Source organism: Argiope bruennichi, chromosome 10, assembly GCF_947563725.1.
Source record: "Argiope bruennichi chromosome 10, qqArgBrue1.1, whole genome shotgun sequence".
NCBI lineage: Eukaryota > Metazoa > Arthropoda > Arachnida > Araneae > Araneidae > Argiope > Argiope bruennichi.
This window is the reverse complement of record NC_079160.1, coordinates 50,977,425-51,001,693: the sequence shown is the minus strand read 5'-3', so window position 1 is coordinate 51,001,693 and position 24,269 is coordinate 50,977,425. Positions and strand designations below refer to the sequence as shown.

At 29.0% G+C, this 24,269-nt stretch overlaps 2 protein-coding genes across 3 annotated transcripts; one reads left to right on the top strand and one right to left on the bottom strand.

The window, feature by feature from the left end:
- Window positions 1-269: 269 nt before the first annotated feature.
- LOC129989351 (L-xylulose reductase-like) lies at window positions 270-7,571 on the bottom strand. Of its 2 annotated transcripts, XM_056097839.1 has the most exons (8): window positions 7,479-7,571; window positions 7,247-7,383; window positions 6,852-6,949; window positions 5,743-5,897; window positions 5,616-5,658; window positions 3,716-3,880; window positions 1,594-1,711; window positions 270-462 (listed from the first exon to the last, which is right to left on the bottom strand). In XM_056097839.1, the coding sequence occupies exons 2-8, from the start codon at window positions 7,287-7,289 to the stop codon at window positions 359-361; spliced, it is 726 nt and encodes a 241-aa protein (XP_055953814.1). In that variant the 5' UTR covers window positions 7,290-7,383; window positions 7,479-7,571; the 3' UTR covers window positions 270-358. The 2 variants fall into 2 exon arrangements, with proteins under 2 accessions (XP_055953814.1, XP_055953813.1); XM_056097838.1 differs by lacking the exon at window positions 7,479-7,571 and having other exon boundaries at window positions 7,247-7,471.
- Window positions 7,572-7,815: 244 nt separating this feature from the next.
- Window positions 7,816-9,012, top strand: LOC129987528 (piggyBac transposable element-derived protein 4-like). The gene has a single exon (XM_056095498.1). The coding sequence runs from the start codon at window positions 7,816-7,818 to the stop codon at window positions 9,010-9,012; it is 1,197 nt and encodes a 398-aa protein (XP_055951473.1).
- The last annotated feature ends 15,257 nt before the right edge of the window (window positions 9,013-24,269 follow it).

The following is a 24,269-nucleotide window of genomic DNA, read 5'->3' as shown; positions in this document are numbered from 1 at the left end:
AAACAAATTTTGACTTGCCATTCCAAATAAATTAGGTGAATGCTTAAAGTTTTGGTAGCCTTTATAATAAAGAAAATGTCTATTACAAATTATCAATACACACATACAAAGTAACTGAAATCCAACATTAATTTTCATTTTCCTCTTCTTTTGGAAGCATGTTGCAAACAAATTCTTATTCTTTTGAATAATAATTTTAGCATTATTTCCAAATATATTTATTTAAGGTGAAAACCAAAAGGTCTAAGTGGTGACTAAAAAAATAAAAATAGTATTATAAAAATATCTTTATTATCAAAAATTAAATCCATATGATAACAGTACAAAATATATTTTTGATATGAAAACTTTTAAACATTCAGTGAATTGTATAACCTCCATCGATTGGTAACTGTGCTCCTGTAATCATGCCGGCATCATCACTTAAAAGAAAAATGACAGCTTTTACTACATCTTCAGGATCTGAAAATGAGAAGGGTGGGAAAAAAATAGATGAATGCAACTTTTAAATAAAATTTGAATTTCAGATAACTGTATAAATATTATGGTATCTGCAGATAGATAAAATCATTGTTTCTTTGCATGCTTTCTTTGCAACAGAAACTGGTGACATCATCAACCAAATATGATAAATATTAAATTCATAAAATGCTCCATTATATTTAATGCTTATTTTTTTAAGTAAAAAAAAAAATGAGGGAACAATTTTTCTAAACTCTTTAATTTCAATTTTTAGAAAAGTTTTTAGTTTCTTTATAGCACTTAAATAATTTATTACTTATTGGTCTTATAATAGTACTTTCTCAATTTAATATTTTCAATTTATCATTTATTTTTCAAAGCAACCTACATTTTTTTTTCTGACACATGTAAGGAGATGAATACATATATTTTGTTTTTATTTACTTGGAAAATTTACTTTTTTTAAATTATGATTAAACAATCATTATACTTACTATACATTACATTACATTGAAAGAAACCTAACAATTGTACAATTATGTCATAATTCCTTTTTATGCCTCTTAATTGCAACTACTAAGAATTCTATTTTTAACTGCAAGTTGTAGAATTTTTGAAAAATAAAAATGTCAGCAAAAAATGAAAACCAGTTTAATTTTTGAAACAAAGAGTTTTCACTAATACCTGAAAACTGTGTGTGTCTTTCTTTCTTTCTTTTTTTTTTTTTAACTTTATTACAGATAGCATATTTGATTGGTTGACAATCATGGAGAAGTGAATTTGCGTCCAAGTTTACTGGCTCTACCAAACTAGCTAGAGCCAATAATTAAAGATATGTTATGAATTCAAGATTTGTTTCTTTTATCCTGATGCTACAAATATATAAGTACATATATTTTGGATAAAAAATGTTGCATGACATTGATGAATTTTAGCCTTAATTGCATGTCATTGGTGAACATAGACATTAGATTAAAATGACATCTTGATGATGTTTTAGTAATTAATAGCTGGTTGCAATAAACATGAGAACTTCGGCAGTTAATTGCTAACATGCATTTAATACAGAAGTAGCAAAATATTTATCCTATAAATACTAAATGATTGGAATAAGAAACTAATTTTACATACCACAAAATTTACCCAGTGGAATCTTGGCTTTTGTAGCTTTGGCCTTGTTCTCTTCTCCCCATGCTTTAATACCCATTTCAGTTAATACAACAGTTGGATTTACACTATTAACCCTTATCTGAGAAGGGGAAAGAACTCTATTAGATGAATATCAGTTTTGGGGCAGAAATTTTCAAAAGTGATTGAGACACACACACACACACACACACACACAAAAAGCATTAGAGACTTTGAAAGAAAACTATATACCAAGTATTAGTAATTTTTGTGCATAAAACGTCAATGAATTTTAGACATTTCTTCCTACTTTTTTCCTCTATGACAACCTTCAGAATTTTTACATGAAATTATACAATAGAAAATATCACCTCAATATTCTTAGAAATTTTTTTTCAAAATTTTTTCTAATCTGACAGCCAGTATTAAACAACTTCTTTAAAATGGTGTGAAAAATATATGCAGTATATAATAATATTAATTCATATACAATATATGTTAAGTCAATCACAGAATACTTTCTATTTTGAAATTATTTCGCAGGAGGAAAATGATGAGATGTCATAGAACTCTTAAGGCAATATGCAGTTAGGTCTTAAGAAGACAAAACAATTATATTAATAAAGTGATTTCGATGTCATAATCACTTTATTAAAATTTTATAATTTTATTTTAATTTCTGAAAGGTTTGATCTAATACAAGAATATCACATTCAAATACTGGATGGATTAAATAAACAAGGTCTATGCTTATGTGGGATGGAAAAAGTAGAAATTTAGAAAATTATTTTTTAAAACTTTTTTTATAAATTAATGGTAAAAATTTATCGTTTTTCCTTACATTTAGTATCTTGTCTCTACTACCATTTTCTCACCTTAAGAAGAAGTAATATCTTGTTTACAGTGATAATTTAAAAATTTAATCAAAATGAATGTTTGTAATTCTGGAGACATTTCCTTTCATAGGTAAAAATAATTGCATGTACTGATAAGTATTTTCAAGCACGGAAATAATTTCCATGACATGTTTTGAGTGTTTTCAAATCTGGTTGGCAAATATTAATAAAATTCAAACATCTCAACTTTGTGTAATTTTGCCTTCAAATCTAAATGGTATTGGATCTTGATTATTTGAATTTATATTTGATTAGATATTGGTTCTAAATCTAGAGGAAATGGAAGAAATTTTTTTCTCAGAATTTAAAATCTTCATACCCTGTTTCAAATTTAGTTCTAAGATTTAAAATTTTTGGTATGAAGCAGTTTTTCCTAAATTAGTATGTTCATGCTGCATGGCAGTAAATATATTAGTTTTTCATAATTCATTTTCTTGAAGAACTGGTTGATATTCGAATGTTTAAAATGGGCTACACATCTTTATAATGATATGATCTTTTCACTTAATCAGATTTAAATATGATCTAAGTCTGATAGATTATAATGAACTTTTCACTTCACTTCACAGACTTAAATCAGAATAAATATGAAAATCAAACAATTAAACTTTTATTAAAACTATTTTGTTAAATATTATTCTATTTGCAGATCTGCAATAAATATTCAATATGGGCTGGAATCGATTTAGACTTGATTCAGCTCTAAGCTATTTGAGATATGGTTACTTTTATAAATCCAGATATTCTATATCATAGACAAATATGACTTTTGCATATCTAGAGGGTTGAACTAATACAATTAAGAAGCATATTGGTAGTGGAATAATAAATATTTAATTAAAAATTATTTTTTTCTCACAACAAACAAAATTATGCAAACTGATCAGAGCAAAGAGAAAATGTAGACCTTAAGCTACCATAAAAAACTACTGTTTCGAGCAATCATAGAGAACTTGGACATGTAACATGTGAATTAAATAGTAATATATCAATAGTAATATAATATAACAATATATTACAATTGATACATTATATAATACTAAATACAATATTAAATAGTAATATGTAATGCATCAATTATTATTCTGCATGATATAAAAAAGATAATTCTTTTCATAAAAAAGAAATTATTTTTGTTATGAAATAATAATATTTAAGAATTCAAAACAGCATATAAAAGTGAGTAATTAATTAACTTATCATTAAATCAAGTTGAAAATCATAATTACTTGAAATGGACCTAGTTCAAGAGCCATGACTTTAGTTAATTGGTCAAGAGCTCCTTTAGATGCACAGTAGGTGGCATGTTGAGGCAAAGCAACCAGTGCAGCCTGACTTGAAATATTGACAATGGATCCTCCATTGCCCCTTTGTTTCATGCCTTCAGCCACAATCTAAAGTAAAAACATATGTGTTATGAATTATTTCATATTAAGTAAAAGAAAAAAACATGCCAGTCTAGCATATTTTGAAAAGCATTTATTATTTCTCTTACTTCCATTTGAAAATAAAATGAACCAACCAATTAGATTTTAATCTATATTAATTCATTAAATTATGGAGATCTCTTGCAGTAATTAAAAAAAAAAGAAATCTGCAAATGAAACGTTAATTTAATATTTAAAAAATTATTGATTCCTTTAATAAAAAAATATGGTTTACAGAGAATTTTAAACATAAAAATCAAGAAAAGTTTATTAAAAAATGACGGTTCTTTTGATAATAAAGTATTGCAGGAAATTAAAAACTATTAAATGCTGCTCAAGAATCAAAATATATAAGTTTTTATCATTATTATCAATTTTAGTTTTTATTATTAGGATTAAATTTGCAATCAAAGATTTTCAGATTTGATTCCATCAAAAAGACAACATATATGCATACCTGTAATATATATCAATGTATATATACCAACAATATAGCCAAATGTCTACCTGTTGGCATAGAAAAGGGAGCTGTTAGACATCATGTCATTCTTAATTTACATTTGAAGCAAAGTCTATATCAAAATAGCCTTCTAAATTGAATGTCAACCTAACATTAATTTGTTTCATCAAAGTTGAAAAAAAATTTTTTTTTGATGGGGGGGGGTAAGAAGGAGAGGAGAAGCCTAAATATATATATATATATATATATATATTGAAAAATCAGAAAATTTTACTACAGTTATTATTTTTACTATGACACAACTAAATAGTACATCGATTTTTCAGAAGGTGTACAAACATCATATTGAAATCTAAGGATATATACTTAATAATATTGTAGTTATTTCAACACAACATCTCTAACAAAATAGATATCAAGCAAATGATAAAACTAGAAAAAAAAATCTTCTGCAAAAGTTACATATTTAAAGATACTAAAATCCTTTATTTTCCCATAAAAATAACAGTAACAATTAATTATTATATGATTCGTTACTTTAATTTATAACTTTTTTCTTTTTTATTTGTTTCAAAAAAATCATCCAGAAGTAGTTATTGTACAAGTAATTTCTGTTCACAAACTAACCTATTCAAAATATATTCATGGATTTTCAATATCTAAGAGTTGAATTTATTGTGTTTTGAAGTAACAAAGAAGATATTTTGAAAGAATTACCTTGAACAATAGTCAGATGAAGATGACATCTGAACTGGAACATATTTCTCTAATTCTGCTTTACACAAACAGGGAAAGATATTTGATCTTCAATGTCAGAGTTCACAAGCATTCAGGCCCACATATTTTGTTGCTCTTTGATGGAATCTTATCCTGAATCTTGATTCTATTGACTCTGAGTTAAGATTACTATTAAGTCATTGCTGTCCTTCAACTATTAATAAACTATTAATTTACAATTTTAACTATGGTAGTACAGATTATTACTAAAGGAAACTGTATTGAGCCTCATCATTTTGTAGGTTTATGAAACACAGCATGAAACAACTTTAATAATTTCAATTTTATCATAATAACAAGAAATGTCAAAATATAGAAAGTATTATCACTCTTCTATCAATTCAATCTCTCAAAACCTTACAAATAATATTTATTTCAATAATTTGAAATATGAAATAAAAGAAAACTAGAAGTATCTAGAGAGAAGGAACAAGGATAGTTAGACTGTATTTTAATAGACTATACCTGTGAAATATTTACAACTGCTTTTACATTCACGGCAAAAACACTGCAAAGTAACAAATACATATGAAAAGGAAATCATAAAGTAAAATATTCACAAAGCAAATGAAAAAGAATGAAAAATCTTTACTTATCAAAGGATTCTTCAGTGATTTTCCCAACTTCTTCCAAGGAAGCAATTCCAGCATTATTGACAAGCAGATCAATAGGTCCAAGACGCTTAACTACATTTTCTGTCTCTTTCCAGTTAGCAACATCAACAGAGACAATCTCAATGGCAGGTATCTCAAAAAACAAATAAGCAGTTTAATAAAAGAATAATTATTAATAAGTTGCTCATAATAAATGAAAAAACAAAGCTGAATAAAAAAAATCAAATTATAAGTATTAATAGTAGATGGAAAACTGTGAGTAACTAATTTTAATACATATTTCTATACATTTTACCCTTCCACACACAGATACCCATTTTTTGTTATATATATTAACACAAGTGGGATCATTCTGTTACTGAATTCCTAAACAATCACTTATTTTATTCAATCTTATCAATACAAAAAAAAAATGTTCTTAATATTTGATTTTTGTGGCTAAATATATATATATATATATATATATATGTTGGATTTCAGGTATCAATTCAATTTTTGACAAAAGTAATTTTTCTTCTTGTTTAAAACATTTTTGAATTTTTAAACCAATATTTGATTTATAGTTTTCATTTTTAGTCATTAAAATTCTACCATAACATTAAATAAATTACATTCAGAAAATCTGATTCCAAAGACCCAATGAAAAAATAAATTGCTCCACTTCTTTTTTACATTTTAGTTATTCCAATCTCTTTATTCTAAACTATCTACTGTTATTAATAACCACTGCTGACTTCAAAGAATTTTTTATATGAAAAATAAATTGCAAAATAAAAAAAGACTACAAGTGCTTGTCAGTTAAAATGCACATACTCTTAATATTAAAAATAAATTAATTTTGTAATAATGGCAGCACAAAATTAACTCTTGTTTCAATAAAATTTTGAAAACATTCCTTACATAAAGAGAGACTTTTTAATAATCTGATTTTAGAGAATATAAATTTTAATGATTTGATTTGAGAGAACTTAATTTTAAATAATTGGATTTAGCAAAGATATTTATTTATATTGATAATAATTCAGATGAACAACATTCAAATTAAATTAGTAATAAAACAACATTTTCATCATTTTTAACATCTTACTTCATTTTTTAAAGTTATTAAATGTTCCATTGTGCGGCTAAGAGCAATAACATGAGCTCCACGTTTAGCTAATTCAATAGCCAGAGATCTTCCAATACCTAAAAAAAAATTAAAAATGCGAACAATTATTATTTTTTTACATAAAACATATCGGGTAAAATTGTGAACTTGACATGTCAATTCTCATCAATTAAATTTATAATTCACACAATATATTTAACACAAGTAGAAAAAATAAGAAAATATCAGAAAATAAATGTGCGGAATTGTAACCAAATCCTTTTACTTATATAAATGAAAAATTAAACTCCTAACAATAAAAAATCTGCTCATGATAAATCTGCAACTGTTTCAATAACCATAATTGTTATTTAAAGAAAATATTTCATACACACCTCTTCCTGCACCTGTAACTAGAGCACGTTTACCGTTTAACATTGTTTCAAATTATTTGAAAACGATATCAAATTTATAATAAAAAATATTGATGGAAATGAGGCTTTCACAATCACTACTTAAGAGTAGTCACAAGGAAGGAAGGAAGGAATGAGGTTTGTTTTCCGGCGTATGCTCCTGAACGGATTCTTAGCTTGTGCCGGGTTCACAAAAATCTAGAGTAGTCACAAGACGACAGCTGAGATTTAAATTACTTGGGTAAACAACCAGCTTTTCAGATCAGTTCAATAGTTCGCCTTTAACCCGCGAGCGCGAGCGTCGGGTCTCGGAGGCCCTAGAGCTTGAAAAAAATTATGCAGAAAATCGGTTTTTCAGCGTAGAAACTCAAGTTCCCCAGTAGCTGCGTTCAAGGTCATTTGCCACCTGACCCCAGTCATTCTAGGAATTTCACCCCTCTCGTTTCTTGGAAAATGGAACACCTGCTGCCAGAAACAGCTGCGCGGGCCTCGAAAGCCCGATGCGAGCGTTCGCATAGCTATATTTGTAAGCAGTGGAGACGGTCGCAATAATGTCTCGAGACTTGAGTTATAAAGAGGAATGCGAAAGATTACAAAAATTATTAGCGGAAGTTTCAACAGATGAAGAATCTCTTAATGAGGAAGATGAAGAAATTGTTGAGGAAGAATTAATTAGTGATCATCAATCGAATTCAGAAGAGGAGCTAGATTCAGACAGTGAAGTGTACGTTTGTGAATCCACCGATGATTACGTTGGGAAAGACGGTAACACGATATGGTATAAAAAGGAGCCAAGGAAAAATGTGAAAACTCCTGCTCACAATATCATTTCAAAACTGCCTGGAAATATTGGCGAAACAAAAAATGTATCCTCGCCAATAAATTCTTGGACATTTCTGATTGATGAAAGTATGATATCAATTATTGTCGAGTGCACAAATATTTTTATTCGATCAATTGCATGTAAATTTGGAAGAGAAAGAGACGCTCATCCTACAAAAATTTCTGAAATAAAGGCATTTATAGGACTTCTCTATTTTGGTGGACTGCACAAATCTTCCTATGTAAATGTAAAGGACCTCTGGGCTACTGACGGAACAGGAATTGACATATTCCACCGTACTATGTCATATAAACGTTTTTTATTTCTGATGAGGTGTGTCAGATTTGATGATATAAGAGATCGTTCTTCTAGAAGAGAAGTGGATAAACTTGCTCCCATCAGAAATATTTTTGAAATGTTCGTCGCAAATTGTCAAAAAGTTCAAACTCCTGGAGAATATGTGACAATCGACGAAAAATTAGAACCGTTCAGAGGAAGGTGTTCATTTCGACAGTACATGCCAAATAAACCAGCCAAGTATGGAATAAAAATTTTTGCCTTGGTAGATGCGAGAACATTTTACACATGGAACCTAGAGATTTATGCAGGAACTCAACCAGCAGGGCCATATAACGTTGAAAATGGCCCAGACAAAATTGTAAAGAGATTACTAGAACCTATTTTCAATTCAGGACGCAACCTAACTGTTGACAATTGGTACACTAGCTATGATTTAGCAAAAGACCTCTTGAAGAAAAAAATTACACTTGTGAGAACAGTCCGAAAAAATAAAAGGGAGCTTCCAAAGGAATTCATTTCTGGAAAAAAACGAGAACAATATTCAACATTATTTGGATTCCAAAAAAATTTGACACTGGTTTCTTACGTACCGAAAAAAAACAAATGTGTTGTTCTTTTATCCTGAATGCATAATGGTGGTACAATTGACGCTTCTACAGGAGAAGCAAAGAAACCAGAGATTATAACATTTTATAACCTTACAAAGGGCGCAGTTGATGTAGTGGATGAAATGTCAGCTACATATTCTACTGCGAGGCTAAGTAAAAGATGGCCTATGGTCATATTTTTCAGCATGCTGAATATTGTTACTGTAAATTCTCGTATCATATTACTGTCATCAAATACGCCACCAGTTCAGTATAAGAAAAGAAGTTTATTCATAAAAGATCTTTCTTTAGAATTATTGAAGGGCCACCTTCAAGAAAGAAGTATGCAGGCTACTCTTCCCCGTCAATTGCGTGACCAATTGAATTGTAACCGCAGTGAAAATTGTGATACTCCCCCGCAAAAAAAGCAAAAAATTTCTAGAAAAAGATGCCATGTATGTCCCAGTACAAAGGACAGAAAATCCCAAATGTGTTGTTCCGCGTGTAAAAAAAATGTATGAGGGGAACATAGCAGCGTTGTTTGCTGCAAATGTCCCTAAAATGTAAGTTTTATTTTAATTTACTAATGTAGAAATAATTTTTATTAATAAATACTAGTAATAATTTATGTCTCATGTATGTTTTGTAATTTTCAGTTTTAAAGAGAAAAGAACCTTTAAACAATTTTAAATATTTTGTACTTAAACTAGCTGTAATTGTGTAAATTGAAAGTGGCATTTATTGAAAAACATTATTTTATATTTTCAGTAGTATGCTTTTGTGAAACTTAGATTTTCGGTAACGTAAATGTAATTTTATTTGCGTTTTTCTCACGAAAAACGTTTCCGGGCCTGCGAAGCCCGATGCGCGTCTTCGAGTCACAACAGAAGCGCGCGTCTTCGCGGGTTAAAACAACAAGTGAATAATGATACGTTTTATTTATCTGTGCGTTTTATTGACAATTTCCTGCTTCAAGTCCTTTTAAATTGATGAAACTCTTAAACTACACAGACGAAGCATTTAAAAAAATTAAGCTTCAGCTTACTTATTTTACGAAATAAAATTTAAATCTTTCTTAACAAATTCAAATAATATTTTTGCGAATAATTGCTTACTAGAACCGGGAACAAGTGACATGAGAACAAATTTGAGTTTTTAAATCACACAATGCGGCAACCTTAAAGATATTAATGTAGATCTATTTGATTCGGTGCAAATTGTTTAAGAATAAAAGTAATTTTCACATGAAGTACATGATGAAATGGCAAATAAATAATGATGTCTTAGTTTTGATTTTATGTTTGAGTCGAAATTTCATATGTCATTTTGTTTCCCCCAAAATAAATCCACTTTCTCGTACATATTTTCACTGCAACAGGGATTTTATCATAGCAATAATGTAAATAACGTGATTTTTTGTTGTTGAATGTGCAGATAAAAATTAGTTTATAATGTTATAACGGAAATACTATGGCAGGATATTATCATGTTGAATATCTTTTAAATATTTCAGTATTTGACTATAGAAATCTTCTGTAAAATGAAGGAAGTGGCAAAACTGATTTTGTTATTTTATTATGAACGTTACAAGTGTGAAATGAATCAAACTACTTAAATTTTTATTACAGTTTCAAAACATATCTTTTTTGCATTTCTTAATTGATATGTGTGAAACACATCATTGACAGCCCAATTTAAAGATGATCCATATGAGTTAAATTATTTTCCAAAGTTTCTTTTGTTTAATAAAATAAGATTTCTTAATTCTCTTGTCGGAATACTGAACATTATAATTTCTAAATTGATCTAGTTTTTTCTGTCAATGAAAATATTTTAGTTTTAATAACACAAAAATTTTAATACATAAAATTTTTCTCATTTTTTAAATAATTTTGCTACACTATTTTTTATTCAAATTATAATCTGAATAGTTCCATTCAGTTGAAAGAGCAGTACCACTTCTCAAAATATATATGTTTTTAGTTTAGAGAAAGTGAAAGCAGATATATATTTTTAATCCGACCCCATGCCACACTGTGCAGTATTTATAAAAAAGGCAAACAATTGATTGATCTCAATGAAATATGATCAATTACTATCTAAAAAATTTTCTTTAATTTTTTCAACATTAACCTTCGATTAATGCCTTTTTTTTATATTCAATATATTGACCTTATCATTTCCTAATTTCTTTACATCTCCTATCAAATATTAAATTATTATTTTTAATTTTAAATTTCTTTATTTTAAAATGACTTTACTAAATTATTAATTTCCTTCCTTTGCTTGTTTTAGGAGGTTTAGGATGCATGTAGGGGATAAAAAAAAAGTGCATTATTTAATATATATTTCATATGAAGAAGCAATATCTTGTGAAAGTTCCAGTTTGTGATGTTTGATGTACAACACTTAATTAAAAAAATTTGAAGTGGAGAAACATTTTCTTAATCACACTAATGTAGAAACCTTATTCTAGTGATTATCGAACAGGAGAATTTTCTCAAGAATATTATTAGTATGAATATTTGTTTAAACCGAGTTTTTTCTTACAAATAATTTAAGTATTCATTATAGAAACTCGTCTATTATTATGATGGCAATGTAAAACTGTCTTCTTTTTTACAACTGACATTTTAGGAATAATACAGTTGATGATTTGCTTTTTAACGCAGAGGCATCAGTTCACGGAAAAATCATAACATGTGCAACTAGTTATTATTTTGAAAGATAAAAAGAATGTTTGAATACTAAAACATTATTTGAAATTTTCTTAAACTGAAAGTAAATTTTAGCAAACCAATTTACACTTTATTTGATTCTGGGCATTAAAAAAAAAGAGAGTAAATAACTGATGAAATATTTTTACTTTTTTGTTTACGAAATATAGAGAAAATATGATAATCGTCAGAAGATTCGAATATTAGAATTTAATGAATCTTCATATTTTAGACCTAAAAAATTCTAAATCCGCAAAACGTTTTTTTGCCTTTATGTCTGTATGTCATCACGATTATTCAAAAATGCTTTGCGCCAGACACCTGAAATTTGGTATATGGAATTACTAACAAATTTTTAATACTCTCTCAAATTTTGAGCGAAATTCATTCAAAAGTCTGTCTCTCCGAATATACGTTAAAACGATCATTACAAAACTGAAAGTACGAGATAGATAAAATATGATAGCTAGATTTAACATCTAATATACAGACAGTTGTCAAATTTGGAAACAAATCAGTCGACGAGTTGTCTTTTCGTCGATCTGTATTTTCACAAGCCTGTAAACGAGATAACAGAAACTGAGTGATTTAAAAATATGAAATTTGGTATGCGATTTTGTGAAGAGTAGTTCTGTGTCAAATTTTGGTTTCAATCGGTTGAAAACAATTGAAACAATCGTATTTGTATATAAAATACAAATTCGATCGTTCGGTACCTATTGATAAATCTAGAAATTAATCGCCAAGAATCATTCAATTGCTACATTCACGTCAAAGATCAATATTATGTAACTATTGTTCGCCAATGCCATTCGCGGTCTTGCCAATGGTCCAAAATTTAATGCGCTGGGAGAGGGATAATACATTTTATAGAGAGTATGAAAAGAAATTTAGAAGAGGCAAATTCCGGTGATTTCACATTTTACGATAATCATGTGAAAAAAATAAGCTTTTCAAACAGATTTATTTTTTGTGCAAGATATCAAAAGTAACTTTATCATACTTTATCAACAATTCTATATTTTTTTTTACTCTACTAAGGCTGGGATATTTAGATTTGCAACTGACTCACTAATTTATTTGTGTGTGTGTTTTTATGTATATTGAGATTAATTTTATGTATGTATTTTCTATTATGCTTTTTTTCTTTTTTTGAGTTATAAACCATTCTTCCAAATAGCAGTTGGAAAAATTCATGTACACAATGTGTACATGAATTTTTCCAACCATACATGAATACATGACATTCCATACATGAATTCCAATATTATATTTGATTCTTTCTTATGAATATTGAAACGGAATTTGACACTTTATAAATATTTAATATGTCTGACAAACTGGTTGGAACTCTGTATAATGAGAGATATCGCTCTACTATACGAGATATTTTTATTTATGATGCTCTTGTATATCAAATTCAATCGCCATTATTGCTCAACGGAGGAAAAAAACCCCACACATATATGTTTATAAAGATTCATATAACATACAAATAACATTCTATAATAATTTTTTTCTTGCTAGAAATCATTTGTAATATTATATTTTTTTTTTCTTGCTTATTTAATGTTAAAACTGAATTTGATACTTTATAAATATATATTTCAGCACTAGATGGCAGCACGACATGAATTTTAAAGGTGATTCCTCATGAAATAGGGAAATTTGAGCGGAATAAATGTCGTAGGCTTTTCGAAATGTCAAAAATTTACAAGGGTTCAAAGTAGAGTAAAGATTGAATTTCCTTCAATAAGATAATTTTTTTAGAGAATGAGAAGATGGGAAAAATTATTCCCTATAAATTTCAATTTACAATTATTCTTCCAAAATTTACTTCAAATGTGTGAATTTATATATAACAAACAAAATGATTTTTCAAAAAGGGAAAGATATTTCCCCCGTTTACGTATATTCACAACTCACTGAGATTTGCTTTTTCTCCAAGAATAATGGCCTCTATGGCTAGTAAACTATTAATTACGATATTAAACTATTACTATGGTGAATATTGGCATTTTCTTGTTCTGTGTTTCATGGTAACATCTATGTATTCTACGAAATGAAAATCTTACGTCAGAGTTAAATCCTAATGAAATCAGCTTTTCATCTTAATTTGAACACTGGTTAAAAGTATCAGATACAATGGTTTGGCAAAACAATAAAATTATTTTGAATTTTCTCTTAACAATGAAAAACATTGTTATGGATTTATATCAAATTATTTTTTAAAAAGAATATTGAAATTCGAGTACACTTTGTATGAAAATCATTAAAAAATTCATTTAATTTTAGTTTTAAGATGGAATAATAAAAATTATTTTTGTAAGATAATACTTTCAGAATCTATAGTAAAAAGACACCAAAAAAGTGTCAAGTTTTAATTAGCTTATTATTTAATAAACTTTTTGATTTTGAGAAGCTGACCGTGACCTTTCCCTTGTCTTGGAAAGCACATATGCCAAATTCCGTCACAATCTGACAAAAATTAAAAGGCATGTTCATTTTTATAAAGCATGATCGGTGAAATCTTATTAAGAAGCCCTATAAATTCAAAATAACATCTCATATTGCCCCCGTCCCCCAGAGTGAGTTTTTCAGTTTTTTTTAAGAAAAATTATTATTTTTATTTATTTTCTTCATTGTATAAATTCCACTTCGCCGTTGCTGACCCCGAAAAAACTTTATAATAATACGGGTTAATACATTTTTCAATTGAGGGCGAACTCTTTTTCAAGATACAGACAGTGCATAATTTTTATGAAAAACATCTCCGCCAATTCAACAGACAACTCCATGAAACTTGTTCCTATGTTTCTATTATGATATAGCGTATATTCTTCTAATTGAACTTTTTAGACGATCTCTTTTACTTTTTGTAACTTTCTTATTTCGCCGCTAAGAGCACTGTAACCTGTCTCAATAAATTCAGTATAGTCATTTTACTAAGGGTGCAGATTATTTCCATAGCTATATCAGGTGCCATTTTGAACTTAAAGAGCTTAAAAGATTTTTATTGATCACCCTGTATAAAGAGATAAAGACAAGGGAAAAAATATCAATTTTTCATGCCTTGATTGTTTTGCTATTCTTTGATAATGTCAACTATCTCGAATAATTGTAATGTAGCGATATTCTGAAAGTTTTTCGACAGTATCTGCCAATTATCCGAATTATTTAGAATTTGACAAAATTTTAGTACTATTACATCTGAACAGAATATCATCTGAATTATTTACAGTTCAGTATTATGGGGTCGAAGTTTTGATATTCAGATAAATTTGGATGTGATATTGTTAATCAAAAACATTGATAATTCAGATTACTTGATCACACGGAATATCTGGAACACTGATTCATAGGATATTGATTATTCGACTTAAATGCAGTTCGACAAAATGACAGTTTTTCGGATTAATAAATTGTTAACCATGTTTTAATCATTTATTGACTTATTAGTTGGAATATCAATTACATTGTTTGATACTTACTTGATATCTGTTTTTTTTTTAATTTTTATTTCAGTTGCCTAGTAAATACATTGTGAAATGCTAATTTTTAGTCGTTTATTTGCCGAGCGTAAAACTACAGGTATAAAGTCAAGCACATTGTTCATAATATATTAATTTAGCATCATTATGAAGGCTGATTTTATATATTTGGAGAACTTAAATTTGAAGTTAAAAATAACACTTTTAATAATATATAATGAAATAATTGAATCCATTTCCGTTTAATAATTAAATTTTCAATAACAATTCGATATATAGGGTGTCTCATAAAATTGTAATATGCTTTTATTTCTTAAATATTGAACCTAGACATATACTTCAAACTACAAATTTTCTTTAAATAAAGTGATCAACTGAATAAAAACGCTTTGGCTTATGAGAAGGTTGATAGTAAAAAAGTTTTTTAAAAAATTAAATTTTTATGTCTCCCACAGTGTCAGTTAGAGAATCGTTTCCTTGACATTTATTTACCTGTGCAAACAAATAATTTCAGATACATATCTACAAAATTTGTAAAGATATGTTTAGTTTTAAATTTAGAAAGACTAATTGCAAATTTGGCTAAAAACCATTTGTTTCAAAAATATTGAATATAGTATTTGGAAATACTAGGTTCAGTATTTTTTAAAAATTCAGTTTCCATCAGTTTCATTTTTTAGAATTTAATGAAAGTTATTAAATGTGGAATATCTTCTGATTCTACCTTTTAAATAATTTTTTGTTACTTCTATATTACCTTTGAAAAGTACAAAGAAAGGGTCGTTCAAACATTTTTCAGAGATATGGAAAAATGGTTTTAGTCAGTAAATTTGCCTTATAATATCCTTACTCAGCAAATTTTACAGATAGAAGCATAAAAACTTTGTACAGGCTTAGATAGATATAAGAAAAATAATTTACTGATTAACACTTTTTTTTTCTATGGGGAAACATAAAAAGCCTTAATATTTCTAACTTTTCATTATCTCTCTCAACAAAAGCCAAGGTATGTTCATACATTGATATCTATTTGATGAAACTCTGCAGTTGGAAGTATAGGTCACAATTGCATACACTAGAAGTATATATGATATATAATTGTAATAGTAAAGGAAATAAATCATTGTTCCATTCTTTTTTGACACCCTGTATACCGGAAGTGGTCTCTTCGAAACTTTTCACAATACTCTCTAATAAATATATTCTTCAAAACTCACTAATAAATAAATGTTATTCTAACTCCTCCTCACATAACTATAGACCATCGGAAAGGCCCCCTGACCTCTACGAAGGCTCAGATTTTTATTTTCACACATCAGAGTTGCGTGAAGGAAAGCAATACTTGTTTATTAATTGTATGCCACTGGTGAAAAATAGTTACAAAAATCGTTCTGGATCGATTCTAGACTGTGAACTTTGGCGGATTTTTTATGGGTGATTTATGGCTGACATGCGGTACATATTACATAAGTATCAGAAAATCGTATATGTAATTTGGATGCCTTGTTTCAAACCTACTGAAACTAAATTCTCATATAGACTTAGAATAGTAGTCGCAAGATCATATATCAAATTAATTTTCCTAAGTTGTTACCTTTTCCAGTATTGCGTTTATATATATGCAAAACTACAGATGGTCATCTTCTTCATAGATTTGGCTCGGATCTATATTTTAAATGCTAAGACCGTGTGCCAAATTTTATTTAGCTATCTCATTACGCTCTGTAATTATCATGTCCATTTGCTCACGGACAACCGGACACATATTCTTTTTTCTTAATGAATTTCGTTTAAAATTGGATAGTCTACAAATTGGGTGTAAAGTGTAAAGCCCGTCAATAATTCTAATCACAATTGTAACAAAAAAAAAAACCACAACAACCTGAAAATATTACTTATATTTTATTAAATTAATACTCATACATTTAAACCTGAGAAAACCACACAAAACCAAACAGGGAAAAAAATTACCCTTAATCTATGAACATAATCCTTATATGATAAATAACCTTAACCAGCTACTCCGAACGCCCCGAAGACACACGAAATATCTGAATGACCAGATCGCAACGACAGCAACACTAGTGGCAACTATGGTTGAGTTCTAAGGGCCATTACCGGCCACGGCACAACATTTCCCGTGGGAGTGCGCCCTGTCATCGATAGAAGGTAGCCGACCCCTACCATTTCTGTAATACCCGAGTAGCGAGAACCAACCACCATACAGGAAGCTTCTCATCCTCATTTCTGAGGTGCGCCTAGGTGAGAGCTATATCATGAATAAATTCCACACACTCTGACGGCGCCATCCCTTTTCCTGTCTATCTCAGTGAGACGAGAGTGCCCTCAAAAATTTTCTTGTCGATTGGTCAAGATGCTTATTACCTTTTGGAGAGATACATTTCCCCTATTGACATAATCCACGCCGCTATGTTAATTGATATTCGATTCATCTGGAAGGGCTCATTCTGTTAAATAATTTTATGAAGAGAGCACGTACCAAATTAAAGTGTCGTTTCTGACTCTGTGGGGTTAGTGGCAGATTTTGGTAATCTGTGGCCAAAGGGTGTCCTCCCCAAAGTCGTATATTTACCACCGACTTAGCACTTCCCCTTTTTCCTTTGTATAGATGCATGAGGCCAACGCCTGTACGGAAAACCGCCTCTGTGTGAAGTACTTTTACATGTTGCTGATTTGAATATTACATGCATTAAGAATTAGGATCAAAAGGCAGATAATTGGTAATTGCTATTTCTAATTCTTAAATAAACCAGCAGGAGTTGTCCCCAAAACCTTTTTGTATATTCTCTAATAAATATACTTATGTATAATTATTAGGTCGTTATTAAACAGCCTATTAGCGTGCAACCTTTGGAGATTAATCGTTGGGATGCGGTTAATACACAAGCACCATGAAACCGAATGTGTATTTTGGACACCGCTTTACTGGCCGATTAAAACTAAAAGTCGATATAGATTTACACTTTCAGTCACAAAATCGTATTCCAAATTTCATGTATTTGAGTTATTGTCTTTTCTTTTTAGAAATCGCGTTTACAGGCTCTACAGACAATCCACATCATGATGGATTTAGTTCCGAATTCGATACATATCTGCAATATCGATGTTAAATCGATATATCAAATTTTATACAGCTAACTATCTCCTCTCTTTGTAATTATTGTGTTAACTTATATTCAGACAGGTGGACAGATAGACTTTTTCTGAATGGATTTAGTTTAAAATTTGATAGAAACCTGCGAATTGGGCATTATGGTCATATATTAAATTTTATCAATCTAGCTCATATAATTTTTGAGTTATAGTGTGCACAGACGGATATAATTTCAAAAAATTTATTCATTTATTCCGATTTAAGAAGATCTGATACATGAAAATTCATTATAATTTCGAATTTTTTGAAATATTACAATCCTTTCTCTTTCTATACTTCTTATACGAGGGGAAAGAAATAAAAAGGTGAAATTGGTGAATTTTATAAAAAAAGAATTTTCTTACAAAGTGAGAAAGAGGAAATATTGAGTTTAAAACAAGCTAAAGAAGACACAAAGACATTAGAACTATAAAAGTACAAATTTTGCGATAGAACTTTTGAAAAGATTATTATCTATGAAATTTGATAGCTAAGATTCAGTAATCATGACACTTTATATTGAAAATATCTTAAAAGTTTTTCAACTCTGAAACTTTTTTTATGAACTATATAATTTTATAATAAGTTCTTATTTTGTGTATCAAAAATTACCTTTCTATTATGAAATATTTCATTATTTGTGACATATGTAAAAAAAATGAATAAAAAATATTATCAAATATTAATATTTGAATTTATATCAAAACAATTTTAGAAAATTACTCTGCTCGAAAAGTCTTCATCCATTTTATTTTATTTTAATAAAAAATTAGTGGCGAATTGAAATGGTTTTTGCCAACTCAGGTGTGGTAAGAAAACGTTCAGTCTTGTTCTCGGAATGTCACTAGTTTAGTTTAACCAAACTCCATAATCGATACGCAAGTCAGTTGCCATGACAACCAAAAGAGAAGTCATGTGATTTATTTCCAATGCGACGACAGCTCAACTCAGTTTTCTCCTTCTGGCGGAACATTCGAGATCCGAGGCTATTTTGTTTCTGTAAAATGCCACCAGATGTCACACCTAAAATCTCATTACATGAGAATTACGAAACACTATTTGAACTTTACCTTTAAAGTTAATGAAATAGTGACTTGGTGACTCCAAAAACTCGTTAACGGATTCAAATCTGGAAGGAGGAATTATTTATTTTACTTTGGTTTATTATTTTAAATTGAAATCTTTCTAAAGTTTCGCAACCTCTAGAATGTTATTAAAGAAAGCAAACGATTTAAATTGAAATGTTGTCAAGCAAATAAAGTGAATTGTAAAATCAAGAAAATCGTTTAATGATTAATATTCAACCAAATTTTTAGATTATTAGAATAATTTCTGAAATTCAAATATCAAAATAATTAGAATGATTTATATGAATTTATGGAATAAATTATTTAAAAAAAAAAAAGAACTTATAATTTTGGTTTTTTGGTGTTAATCTAACATTGTAAATTAGCTTCACAAAAGGTATTTGAAAAAAAAAAAGTAGCATGTATTATAAAATGTTATACAGTAGCTTTGTATTTAAATTTATGTTAACGTCATTTCACAGATATGGTGATAATAATAAATTTAATATGACGGTTAATAAATTTAGTGACTGATACAAATATATGTATGTATTTTTCAATTTTTGCATTTTTTGTTTTAAATTAGGGTTTATTATAACAAATATCGCTTTAAGAAGTAATTTGAGCTTTCGTAGTCCTCGTTTCTAAAGTATACTTGAATATTTTAATCGCAAAAAATGCAGTCACTAAATTTTTATAAATCGTCAGAAGAACTATTTCTGGAATTACATTGGCATGTTTTTTCATGCAAATATGAACGTTACAATTGAGATTTACAACAAGGTAAATTAATAAAAATCAGGAACGTGGTCTTCTTCACAAAACTATTGATTTATTTCAAATTTTGAAAAAAAAAAAAAAAAACATCAATGAAACGTGGTGTATTTCTACACAATGAAGATTTTTTCCCTCTGTCATGCAACGCAATTAAAAGTCACGATTTCAAAAATTTTGTTTGGATTTAAGAATACGATATGACTGGACAAGCTCGAATTCTTTTTCAAATGATTCGTTACCAAATCTGGTATTAATTTAACACGGTTAAGGTCTAATAATTAACGTTCATTTTAGCAGATAACGAAAGTTTTGTGAATTATAAGTTATTCTTAAATCTTAGGAAAAATATTTAAAAAAAAAACATACCCATTAATATTTTTGCTGAATGAAATCATTTATATAAATTTTCGAAACGTATTTATTAGCCTATCTTATGTTTAGCCATTCGCTTTTAAGTAACATTTTACATACACATTTCTTCATGAGATTTATTGAAAAATTTATAAATGAAAAAGTAAAACATTTATTGATTTAGTTGCGGAAATCAGAGAAAAAAACTGGATGAAAATCATATAAACATTAGAGACATTTTTTTTTCTCTCTTTTAGTTTTAAGATGGCGCAAAAAATGTTTCCCATAGATAAAAATGATACACGGAAAACATTAAAACAACGAAATAAACTAGGGGATGGATTACCCTATCGCTTTTCTGGAGTATTAAACAGCATGTTATGTTTTGCGTTTAAATTCGTCAGATAGGGAAGAGAACGTGTATGCATTTTAGAAATATTTACTTTGACCAATTTCTACCAAAATGTAACTAAAGCTAAACATTTGAAATTTTGATGTCAAAGTTGAATACCAAATTTCATTTAGCCAATTTATTACGCTTTGTGCGTGTTTATAAACACGTGAACATAGAAACGGACAAACTCATTGACTGATTGATTTGGCAAAAGATTTTCTGACTATCCTATTCTATCCTAAAGCAAAATGAGTTTATAAGTGTGTGTGCGTTGGTTCTTTACTCAAATCGTTGACCTAGAGCAATCAAATTTAGCTCAGATATATTTGGGTAGATTGGTATTGCACCTCAAAGTGAATTCTGTTTTGAAATTTTAAGTAAAAATTAAAGGAAGATTTGATGTTCATTTACAGTAAATTTTAAAAATTGTTTTTTTAATGATACCATTAACAAGTATTATAAAAAATTTTTTTTAATTCAATTCCTACTTAGGTCAACAAAGAAAAATTTTATTTTAGTTAATTTTTATTAAATAATTATCAAAAAATTATTGATTTTCGCAAGAATTGTACTCGCATTCTTCACCTTTAAGTGAAAAATACTGAAATCTTTGCATTTTACAGATTGCGCTATTGCCTGTTGATTCCAATTTTCATTACAAACTGCTAAAATTCTATTTAAAGTATTAAAAATTAATTAAATTTAATTAATGAATTAATATTTGAATAAACTATATTAACATCATGTGTCAAGCACTACAAGTTTTAAAAAATGTATTTGAACTTGAGTGGATGAATAAAAAGTATTTTACTAACGATTGAAAATTTGAACAAGATATATATTAGGAGAGTGTGAAATAATAGTAGGAATTGAAAAAGACACATCTTATTTTATTTTTATAGCTTACAGTTTTTGTTTAAGCTGATTTTACAATCTGTACAAAATCTCCCGAACTCCCTGTATTAATGAGATTTTCTAATAATACACAATTCTGTATTTTAAAATAAATGTATTGTAAGCAATAATAAAGATGAATATATGAGTCTGTTGCCGCTTTGACACTGGCTGTTTGTCACTGTTTGTGTGTGTTTTCAATTAATTTTATGAAAATTTTTCTGCGTTCAGGAAATTCTTAACCATTTTCGAGTAGCTAACTCAGCATATGACCTTTTTTTGCCAACTCTAACGAAAAATTATTTATTGTACTCCAAATAAATTTCATCCTTCGAGTAATATAAGTCAACGAATAAAACTAACGACATGAGAGCGATCTGCGAAAAATTACATTTGAGAACTGGTTATGAAATGACATAACATAAGTTCGCCGTTAACTGCTCTAACAAGAATGTAAAATAGGCGAAGATGTCGTTGTTCAAGGATACGACTTAAGTGAATCATTCTTCTGCGAGAATTATAAATCGTCTGCGGACGGTTGAATTTAAATCACTACTCTCAACCGTGGAAGTAGGAGACAGCATGGCTCTCATCAAACGTAACCAGAAGAATTTATTATATAGCAGTTGCTTGTCATGTTCAATCATTTTTTTAAGTTTGAATGGTATGAGAGACGAAAACTGGTTATGATAAAATAAAATGCCATGTCATGTTCTTAAGTTTGAAAATTATTATAACGACTCGTGTACAATTAGTTTAGAACGTAAAGGCGCAGCATGGTTGCGCATTTTTCCATTTTGGCCGCGGTATCCGATTTCACCGATATATTGATGCCTGGAAATTTATGCAAGGTCTCGAAAAGTCTGCATGTAGTACTTCTCAATACTTTTCGTATATTTTTTGTACTTATTTATCGCAATCTTTATCGTTCTTTCAAAAATCAGTTCTCCTTATGTAATTGTTTGTGATTAGGGTTCCAGTAATCATTAAAAAAAATTTTTTTGATGACAAGTAACATTTAATGAAAATTTTTAATGAACTCAAAATTATTTAAATTTTATTAATAAAACAAAATATTTTTTTTAAAATTACGTATAGTCAATAAACAGTGATTGACGCGGTTCGAAAGGAAATATATACCAGTCACCGGCGATTAATGAGACCTGGGCGAAAAATATATTGTCAGACATTGGTGACTAATGTGGCTTGAAAGGAAAATACTGTATCAGTCTCTGTTAACTGATGTGGCCTGAAAGAAAAGTATATAGTCAGTCATTAGTGACTAATGCGGTTCGAAAAGAAAATACTTTCTCAGTAGCTGTTAACTGATGTGGACTGAACGAAAAATATACAGTCAGTCGTTGGTGACTAATGCGGCTCGAAAAGAAAATACTTTCTCAGTTGCTGTTAACTGATGTGGCCTGAACGAAAAGTATACAGTCTGTCATTAGTGACTAATGTGGATCGAAAGGAAAATACTGTATCAGTGGCTGTTAACTGATGTGGCCTGAACGAAAAGTATGCAGTCTGTCATTAGTGACTAATGTGGCTCGAAAAGAAAATACTGTATAAGTCGCTGTTAACTGATGGGGCCTGAGCGAAAAGTATACAGTCAGTCTTTGGTGACTAACGTGACCCGAAAGGAAAATATGATATCTTTCGCCGATATCTGAAGTGGCCTGGACGAAAAGGATACAACCAGTGATTGATGACTGAAGAGGTCCGAAAAGAAAAATATAATATCAGTCATCGGTGACTGACGTGATCGGGAAGAAATCTACAGGGTGAGTCATGGTGATTGAAAAGACCTGAATAAAAAGTATACTGGCAATCATCGGTGAATGACACATCTGAAAAGAAAATATAGTGCCAGTCATCAGTGATTGATGTGGCATGAAAGAAAAATATACTGTCAGCCATTGGTAAAGGCATGGTACAAAATGAAAATATAGTACTGGTCATACTACTACTATCATTCTCTGGTAATGGATATGACCTGAAAGGAGAATATATTGTCGGTCATCGATGACTGATGCGATTCGAATGGAAAGCACAGTGTCAGTTACCGCTGACTAACATGGTAGTGAAAGTGTTAATGACCATGTCCTAGAAGAAATGCAAATGCCCTCATGAGACACAGACCTTGTATATCAATTCTATACAATTTTATTCCAGTATTTTATATAAAAGACAAGTATAAGTATTACTAACAATGATAATTGACAAAACACATAATAAATAAACTAACAGTTCCCAATTTATGAAATAAACTTATTACAAATTAAAAGCTGGTATACACTGCGTTTCCATTCCACGATAAATTTCAATTAAAATTTAGAAATGCCACCAAAATGTCTAAAACCCAAAGAGTTCACAGAAGAGAATAAAATTAATAAACAAAAAGAGAAGAAATGAGAAATAAAAGAATAAAAACTGACTTATCAACCATA

Excerpts from the sequence above, each read along its gene's own strand:
- LOC129989351 (XM_056097839.1), bottom strand. The coding sequence starts at position 7,289 with ATGTTAAACGGTAAACGTGCTCTAGTTACAGGTGCAGGAAGAG. Across the intron at positions 5,659-5,742 it reads ACTGAAGAATCCTTTGATAA|TGTTTTTGCCGTGAATGTAA; the intron begins GTAAAGATTTTT and ends GTTACTTTGCAG. Across the intron at positions 3,881-5,615 it reads CAGTTGTAAATATTTCACAG|ATTGTGGCTGAAGGCATGAA; the intron begins GTATAGTCTATT and ends TTTTTACTTTAG.
- LOC129987528 (XM_056095498.1), top strand. The coding sequence starts at position 7,816 with ATGTCTCGAGACTTGAGTTATAAAGAGGAATGCGAAAGATTACAAAAA.